The sequence below is a fragment of the Numida meleagris genome, unplaced genomic scaffold (genome assembly GCF_002078875.1).
Source record: "Numida meleagris isolate 19003 breed g44 Domestic line unplaced genomic scaffold, NumMel1.0 unplaced_Scaffold357, whole genome shotgun sequence".
In the NCBI taxonomy this organism is placed as follows: Eukaryota; Metazoa; Chordata; class Aves; order Galliformes; family Numididae; genus Numida; species Numida meleagris.
In genome coordinates, this window is record NW_018364582.1 from 30,948 (window position 1) to 39,909 (window position 8,962).

The 8,962-nt window shown below is 55.6% G+C and overlaps 3 protein-coding genes across 7 annotated transcripts in view; 2 read left to right on the forward strand and 1 right to left on the reverse strand.

The window, feature by feature from the left end:
* Positions 1-8: 8 nt before the first annotated feature.
* Positions 9-4,146, forward strand: LOC110391382 (leukocyte immunoglobulin-like receptor subfamily B member 5). Of its 5 annotated transcripts, XM_021383224.1 has the most exons (5): positions 16-1,207; positions 1,281-1,316; positions 1,434-1,712; positions 1,794-2,105; positions 2,220-4,146. In XM_021383224.1, exons 1-5 carry the CDS (start codon positions 1,177-1,179, stop codon positions 2,336-2,338), a joined length of 777 nt encoding a protein of 258 aa, XP_021238899.1. In that variant the 5' UTR covers positions 16-1,176; the 3' UTR covers positions 2,339-4,146. The 5 variants fall into 5 exon arrangements, with proteins under 5 accessions (XP_021238896.1, XP_021238897.1, XP_021238895.1 ...); XM_021383221.1 differs by having other exon boundaries at positions 9-1,207; positions 1,434-2,354; positions 3,100-4,145; XM_021383222.1 differs by having other exon boundaries at positions 9-1,207; positions 1,434-2,354; positions 3,269-4,144.
* Positions 4,147-4,786: 640 nt separating this feature from the next.
* LOC110391389 (T-cell-interacting, activating receptor on myeloid cells protein 1-like) lies at positions 4,787-7,125 on the forward strand. The gene is made up of 5 exons (XM_021383229.1): positions 4,787-4,817; positions 4,891-4,926; positions 5,032-5,700; positions 5,823-5,957; positions 6,698-7,125. The coding sequence occupies exons 1-5, from the start codon at positions 4,787-4,789 to the stop codon at positions 6,709-6,711; spliced, it is 885 nt and encodes a 294-aa protein (XP_021238904.1). The 3' UTR covers positions 6,712-7,125.
* Positions 5,847-8,962, reverse strand: part of LOC110391390 (leukocyte immunoglobulin-like receptor subfamily B member 3) — a gene marked incomplete at its 5' end in the record, with an annotated part of 6,985 nt that continues 3,869 nt past the window's right edge. Inside the window, 2 exons of the mRNA XM_021383230.1 lie at positions 5,847-5,931; positions 7,247-7,713. The remainder of the gene's footprint in view (positions 5,932-7,246; positions 7,714-8,962) is intronic.

The following is an 8,962-nucleotide window of genomic DNA, read 5'->3' on the forward strand; positions in this document are numbered from 1 at the left end:
CCTAACTCTAATCCTAACTTGTAACCCTAACCCTAAGCCTCACTCTAACTCTATCCCTAACCCGTAACCCTAAACCTTAACCTAAACCTAACAGTCACCCTAACCCTAACCTTGACCCTCACCTTAACCCTCACCCAAACCTGATCTCATAGCTGAACCTTAACCATAACCACAACTCCACTCCTACCCCTACCCCCACCATGTCCCACCCACACCCCATCCTTCAGCCGCCCCCCGCCCTGCCCAATATGACGGCAGCTCTGCCCCACTGTGGGAGTTTGCATGTGCAAAATGACACCTGTGCAGCTGTATGCCTGCACAAATGTGTGCGTGTTGTGAACACGTGTACTTAGAGCATAGAACGTGAAGGTGTGCTCTGGGTACTCAACACCAAATGTCATTACACATGTGTAGCAAGTCCTGTGGTCATATGCTGTCCATGTGTGCTGTCACATATGCACAATAAATGTACGTACACATGTACTACATGATTAACCCTGAGCCTTTGAGTGTGTATGTGTGACACAATACATGTACACCAATGTGTGTACACAACAATGCACGTCTGTGTCCTTAGCATGCAGTTCCCGTGTTGGCACTCCATGTGTGTCAGCACTGCACACACATGTCCATAGCATGTGCCTGATGTCAGTACCACATGTGTGCCCCACTAAAAATGTGTGTCCTCATACTGTGCCCCATGTCTGTGTGAGTGTCACTGTGTCCCCAAAGGTCCCTGCTGATGTCCCCAGTGGGGATAGCAGAGGAAAGTGCAGTGGGGACAGAGTGTGGTACCCAAAGCGTGTGGTGACAGCTGGACTTGTTGGAGAACACATGTGACATCCCATGTGGGACATCCCATTGCAGTACGTGTCCTGTGTTTGGCATCCCATGGGGCACACCTTGCAAGGCCATGCCCTGGCAGTCCACTGGGGACAGTGTGTGACACCCAAGCGATGACAATCTGCAAAGGGCAACCCAACGGGGACTGTTTGCATCGCTCCATGTGTAACACATTACTGGGGACCCCACAGTGCCACCACCCCTTTGGGCACGACACTTGCCACATCAGGAGGTGACCTCACAGCATCCTGTCTACAAGAGGAACTGACACCAGCTATCCAGACTCCACCTGTTCCCACTGCAGTCTCACTGTCCCCAAGCTGATCCTGCCTCATGGCACCAGTGGCGCGGGCCCTCACCCTGGGTGAGTGACAATGGGGATGTGGTGCCACGGGGGTTGGTGGCCCTGTGTGAGACCAGGACTGTGTCCCTTGCAGGTTGGAGTCTGGTGGCAGTGATCAGGGCACAGCACCGTGAGTATGGGGAGAGGGGGAGAATGGGGACAGAGGGAGGGGAGCATTGGGAGGGGGCCATCAGAGGGGTCGAGGAGGGTGTGCAGGGACAAGGTTGACTGGTGTCCCCTGTCCTAGTGCCCCGACCCTCCCTGTGGCTGCACCCCAGCCAGGGGGTGTCCGTGGGTGACAATGTCACCCTGCGGTGCCATCTGCCCTGGCCGGTTGCCTGGGTCTGGCTGTACCAGGAAGGAGGTTGGACATACAGCAAGAGCAAGGACAAGCAGCAGGACGCAGCTGAGTTCTCCTTCATCAGCACAAGTCGGGAACACGCAGGTACATATCGGTGCCAGTACCGGGAGCCTGAGTCAGCAAAGATATCAGAGCAGAGTGACCCCGTGCAGCTGGTGGTGACAGGTGAGGGCACTGGGGACAGTGGATGGCTCTGGGGGCTCCCAGCAGGACCATGTCCCAGTGCTGTCCCCTCCGCTCATGCAGATCACAGCTTCCCACCACCCGACATCTCCCTTCGCCCTGAGGAACGTGTGGGGACAGGGACCAATGTCACCTTCCACTGCTGGAACAAGGGTTTTGAGGCCACCTTCCTCCTGCACAAGGATGGGTGTTCAGCTCCTGTACAGCACCAGGTCTCCAGTTGGGGGGGTGCAGCAAATTTTACAGTCTTTGGGGTGGCCCCAGCAGATGCTGGCACCTATAGGTGTTCCTACCGCCCCTGGCATTACCCCCATCTGTCCTCTCCCCTTGGAGACAGTGTGATGCTGGAGGTAACACCCACACCTGCACCCCCAGGTAAGTCTGATCCCTTTTTTCAGTGCACCCCCTGCTGTGGATGGGTGGTGTCTCACTGCATCCAGTCTGCATGGGGGTTGTGGATGGCAACAGGAACAACCAAACACCCCACAGGTGCCAAAGAATTGTCCCGTGCAAATCTGGTGATAGCACTGGTGAGGGGCTTGGTCGCTGCACTCGTCTTTGGCCTTGGAGTCTTCTTTGTCATTGATGCCCGCAGCCTCTGGAGATGAAGAGATGAGAGCTCTGGTGAGGAAGGGGTTAAATGTCTCCTATCCCCTATAGATCCCCCCAGTGTCCCCTGCCCACCCTTCTATCCCCTATCGATCCTCCCAGGTGTACCTTCCTGCCCCTTGATCCCCTATAGATTCTCTATAGGGCTCCTTGTACGTGACTCAAGGCCTCCCCATAACCCCCACCTGCTCCACTCCACCCATGACACAGTTGCCCCCCAAAATGCCTGACACCGTGCACTTCCAGGTCATTGTCTGGGTCAGGGGACTCAAATCCCAACTTGCCCCTAGGGGCCTCACCAAAGCCCACCACGGAAACCCAAACCCTGTCCACAAGACAATAAATTTCAAGAAAATTGAATTCTGCATTGTGGGGAAACTCCAGACACAAAATCTCAGCCCTCAGACACGCTGCAGCCCTCCAGGCCATCAACATGCCCCAGACCCCATAAAGCACCCACATACCAAGTAGAAGGAACCCCAAAACCCACACATATGGTACACCAATATCTGACTCATGGGGGTGACAGATCTAATCCCCTGTGGACCCACAATCCCTAAACACTCCCACACCCTGCAGGCACACCCAAACCACAGCAGGACCCCCCGATATCTCCCATGGGATCCCCAACTCTCAGTCCCTCCCAAACTCCAGACCCACCCTCTTGGACTCAGCCCTCAAATACCCTCACCATAGGCCCCCCTACAAAGGAGGTTGGAGACCCCCATGGTGGCACCTCACTGTTCCTCCGTGTCTCCAGGTACCCCCAGTGACAGTGAGTGTCTGACCTGCACCAAGATTCATGCTGTGACCCCTGGTCCCCGGGCACCCAGGGCAGCTGACACCCCTCAGCCCCCCATTAACTACAGCAAGGTGGGCACTGGGGGACCCCGCTGATAGCCACACACACACAATGTCTTGTTTTTTAGGTGCACTGAAATGGACAGACCCCAGATTCCCCCGACTGGAGCTCACTGATCCCCTTACACCCCCAAATCCCAAGGAATCTAACATCCCCAGATCCTCCCCTGTGCACCTCGTCTCATTCCCACACACCAAATCCCTCAATTCCCCACTCTAACCCCCACATCCTCCCTGATCCACCTCAAATTCCACAACATCCCTGGAGATTCCAAATCCTCTTCATTCCAGCCCAAGACGCAAAACCATTCCTACGGGACCCCAAATCCTTCCCAATCCACTCCTACCAGTACCCATTAACCGCACACCACGTGTTATCAACCTCCACTTTGATCCCCTCTAGATCCCTCCAGGTGTCTCTGGCCTGCCCTTCAGTCCTGCTCTCAGCATCAGTCGGTGGGTTTGGGGCCACTGCTTTGTGCATCATTTTGTAAATATGTACCTGTGTTATCCTGATATCACCCACGGTGATTTCTCTCTTCAGTCTCAGTAAATAGATTTTATTACCACCTGTGAGTTCTGCCTTTTTGTCTTCTACCCCACTGGGAGGGATCAGTGAGAATCCAAGCTGTGTGGTGCTGAGCTGCTGCCGGGTGCCAGCACTGCAGTCCTTGTGGTGGGGGCCCAGCGTGGAGCGCAAAGGGTGGAGATCCCAACAGATGTGAGCAGAGCGTGTTCCAACACAACTGCTCTCAGCTCTCAGTGGGACTTCAGCCACCGGAGGAGCACTCGCAATGCCCCCCTCTCATCCAACCCACACAGCCCAGCTCTGCAACTCCTCAAAATGCACCGGCATCTCTTTTCTCCTCCTCCCCCTCTCACGTTCTTCCTCAGCTTCTCTCCATGTTCTCTCTTCTCTTTCTTATTCTCTCTCTTCCTCCTTCTCCTCTCTTCTTCAGAGCCTAGATTTGCCTACAAGTAGCAGATAAGGCAAGAACGCTCTTGTCAAAGTATCCTTTATCCGTATCACTCAGAAATTGTTACTAGAAAGTCCCATAATATTGTTGTGGAACAGTTGATTGGAAAGCTCCAGAAATGGTCTTTGTTGTTGCTCTGAGTCCCTGTCTGACTCCATTGCCCTGAAGGCTCCAGCAAAGCAAGGACTGCCCTATTGCAGCACCACAAAGATACAGTGCCACCAGCGTGTGCCCCACGTCTGTGTGGGTGTCACTGTGACCCCAAACGCTCTCTGCTCCTGTTCCCAGTGGGGATGGTATTGGAAAGCACAGAGGGAGAGAGGCTGGCATCCCATGGGGGACTCCGTGCCACAGCATGCACTCCTAGACCTTAGGGGAGAGTGTGTTGCAGCGCAGGGGTGACAGCCTGTGTGGGGCATCTCTGTGGGGGCTGTGTGCAGTGCTCTACGTGTGCCACCCCACTGGGGAATCCATAGTGCCACCACCCCTAGGTGACCACATGAGGAGATGTTATCACGACATCCTGTCTCCAAAGGGGAACTGGCAGCAGCTCTCCTGCCACTCCTTTTCCCGACTGCAGTCTTGTTATCCCCAAGCTGCTCCTGCCTCATGGCACCAATTGCGCTGGCCCTCATCCTGGGTGAGTGACAATGGAGATGTGGTGCTACGGGGGTTGGTGGCCCCGTGTGGGACCAGGACCGTGTCCCTTGCAGGTTGGTGTCTGGCGGCAGCGAGCAGGGCACAGCAGCGTGAGTATGGGGACAGGGGGAGAATGGGAACAGAGGGAGGGGAGCATGGTCGAGGGGTCGAGGAGGGTGTGCAGGGACAAGGCTGACTGGTGTACCCTGTCCTAGTGCCCCGACACTCCCTGTCACTGCATCCCAGCCAGGGGGTGTCCGTGGGGGACACTGTCACCCTGCGGTGCCACCTGCCCCGGCTGGCTGCCCGGGTTGAGCTCTACCAGGGAGGACGCTGGAGATCTGTCATGGACAAGAAGGAGGACATGGCTGAGTTCTCCTTGGTTAGCACTGAGCAGGAAGATGCAGGAACATACCGGTGCAAGTATCGTGTGTCCATGGAGCCACCATGGACATCAAGGCTGAGTGACCCTGTGGAGCTGGTTATCACAGGTGAGGTCACTGGGGAAAATAAGTGCACCGGGGCTGTTTCCTCAGGGCCATTTCCCATCGCTCCCCACTCACTGCACACAGATCGCATGTTCCCCCCACCCGGTATTTCCCTGCACCCTGAAAAGCCAGTGAGGCTGGGGACCAACGTCACCATCCGCTGCTGGAACAACTGTAATGGGACCACCTTCCTGCACAAGGATGGCTGCTCAGTCCCTATCCAGCACCAGGACCCTGATGGTGGGGGCACGGCCACCTTCACCCTCTTTGGGGTGACCCCAGCTGATGCCGGCACCTATAGGTGCTCCTACCGCCCCAAGGGTTATTACCCCTTTCTTTCCTCACCCCTTGGGAACAACGTGACACTGGAGATGGAATCCACACCTGCTCCTCCTGGTAGGTCTGATCCTCCCATTTGTGTGTCCCTGATGCCACCCATGGGTGGCACTGTCATGACATCCTGTCCCCATGGAGGTGGTGGCCGAGGATGGAGTTCACCCAACACTCGAACCCCACAGGTGCTGAGGGGACGTCCTACAGGAACTTTGTGGTGGCGGTGGTGAGGGGATGCGCTGCTGCCCTTGTCTTCGCTCTCGGCCTCTACTTCATCCTCGATGCCCGCAGCCTCTGGATACAGAGAGATGTGAGATCTGGTAGGGAAGTGTTTAAATGACTTCCATCCCCCATAGATTACTCCCCCTGCCTCCTGCCCCCCCCTCCATCCCCTGCAGATTTCCCTCTATCCCCTGCTCCCCCTGTGATCCTCTATAGATCCCCTATAGATCATGTGGAGTGTCTCCATAACCCCCACCCCTCTCCTCTTTCACGCACATGTCCCCTCAGAGTGCTCGAGGCCATGCAATTCCTGCACAGTGCCTGGGTCAGAGGACTCTAAATCCCAGCCTGCCAATTGTCCCCCATCCTCCAAACCCTTCCCATGCCGACTCTAAGGGACCCCAGCCTCAGATGGCTTATCCTAACTTTATCTGCACCCCCAAACCCAGCTCATGGGAAGACCCAAACCTGCATTATGGGCACCCACCAGACCCCAAATCTAAGACAACAGAGCCCCTGCGGCTCTCCAAGCCCTAAACATCCCCCCAGCCAGTAATCAAGGAGAGGGACCCTGGAAAACACCCACAGGGAATCCCAGTCTCAGACCCATATAGATCCCAACTCTAATGCCCCGTGATTCCCCAGGCCCTAAACACCCTGGACATTACCAAACCACAGCGGGACGCAAAAGCAGTACAGATACAGTCCCCAAATCTATGTCCCCGCAGAACTTCGGACTCTTGGACACCCCCCACATACCTACACCGCAGATCCACCCACAACCAAAGCATCATGGGGACCCCCATGGTGTCACCTGGCTGTCCCGCTCTGTCCACAGGTGCCCCCCAGTGACGAGAAGGGTCAGACCCACACTGAGTTGCATACTGCGACCTGCAGGATTTGGACTCTGTGCACCCGTCGTGCCCTAATCCCCTGTTATCTGTGCTGAGTTGGGCACTGGCAGCTCTGCTCATGCCCTCCACCTCAGGTGCCACATTTTCCGGCAGCACTGAGGTGGACTTAACTCATATTCCCTGCCTGGGACTCCCTCATGTGCTGACTCCCAACTCCCCCCAAATCCAGTACATCCAAGTCCTCATTCCTGCACCTGATGTCCATCTCAATCCCATCCTTCAATGCTCATCTCTGACTCCAAATTCCATTCTGATCCACCTTGAATCCCATAATGGCCCTTAACCATAATCCCTCCCAATGCAACCCACAATCCCAGCAAGTGCCCACAAACCCCACACCACGTGTCATCGATCTTCACTTTGATCCCTTGTGGATTCCTCCAGGTGTCTCCCACCTGCCCTTCTGTCCTGCTCTCAGCATCAGTTGCTGGGTTTGGAGCCACTGCCTTGTGCATCACGTTGAAAATATATACCTGTGTTATCGATACTGTTATTTCTCTCTTCAGTCTTAGTAAGAAGATTTTATCTCAATCTGAAAGTTCTGCCTTTTTATCTTCAACTCCACTGAGAGGGGGAAGTGAGAATCCAAGCTGTGTGGTGCTGAGCTGCTGCTGGGTGCCAGCACTGCAGTCCTTGTGGTGGGGGCCCAACATGGGGTGCAAAGGGTGGAGATCCCAACAGATGTGAGCAGAGCGTGTTCCAACACAACTGCTCTCAGCGGGACAGCAGCCTCAGAGCTGCTGCTCACAGTGCTCAGCTCTTCCTTCACTCGCTGCCATCCCTTGCTCTCAGGGCTGCTTCCTTCCCTGCGCTGGCACTGGTTCTCATCTCGGAGCGCTGCCCTGGGCTTCTGGATGCTTCTGCCCATTTGTCTGCCGCGTGTGCCTCCTCATTTCAAGGATGGGACGTGACACTCACGTGGCGGTGTTGGCAGGATCCCCTGAGTGAGGGAAGGTGCGGAGGTGACCTCTGAGCTCTAGCCCAGGAAGGCTCTATGGCGGGAGAGGTGTGAGCAGGGTCAAGCCATGGCTGCCTGGGAAATGCCGGTGCTGGGCTGCTCCCCTGTTCCTGAGCAGCTGCAAAGGTGCAGGCTTGTGCCCTTCCTCACCGCAAATGGCTTCGGCTCACAACCATGAGCACCATCCCAGTGCTGAACAGGAAGGAATTCCAGCCCCTGGCAAAGAACAGAACTTGTGGCCACAGCAAGGAAAAGCCACCGAGTGCGCTGTGCTGGGAGCAGCACTGCTGACAGCCCAGAAGGAGAGGCACCGCATTCAACACACTGCTGCTGCAACGCTGACATCCTGGCACCAACAAGGGACAGCCCTGCAGAGCCCATTCCCTGCTGAACGGAATAGCACTCAGCCACTGCTTGTGGTGCTGCCAGATCCAGGAGATCAGGAAAGAATTCTGCGGTCAGAATTCGGAGGATGGGAACAAGGGATGGACCTTGCCTTGCTCTCAGAAAGCCAGACAGCATTTTCCAGTCTGGCTGAATCTACTGACACACAGAGGCTGTGTCCGGAACCCTTATACCCCATTGACGAGTCAGCCTTGTCCTTGTCCATTGTTACCAGCCTGCCTGCATTGCTCACTTGGGGGGGTACGCCCTCCTGGACTTTCCTTCTCAGGTTTACACCCCTGTCAAAGCCTTTCTAGTTCTTCTTTGCTCTCCTGGCCAAGTCCACTTCCAGTTGGGCCTTGGCCTTCCTGACCCCATCTCCACACAGCCCAGCACCATCTCTGTCCTCCTGTCAGGCTCCCTGTCCCTGCTGCCACTGCCTGTGCACGTTCTTTTTGCTCTCCACTTGGACCAGCAGGTCCCAGCTCAGCCGTGCCGCTCTCTTGCCTCCCTTTCCTGACTGCCCGCAGCTGGGCATGGAGAGCTCTTGTGCCCTGAGGAAAGCGTCCTTCCAGATGTGCCAGCTCTGCTCTGCTCCCTGCCCTTGAGGACAGATTCCTGGGTGGTTTTGTGGACTTACTCCGTAAAGGAATGGAATTTGCTATTTCTAAAATGTAGCCCATCGAAGCCCACAAAGTCTTTCAGGTCCTTCCAGAGAATGGGGAACCAGTGGCCAGGCAGCAGCAGTGGAAGCAGAAGTCTGGTTGCCACAGCCACCAGTACAGTCAGCATGGTACTCTGTTTTGTTTTCCCTTTTCTTCCTTTTTTTTTTTCCTTATTTGACCCT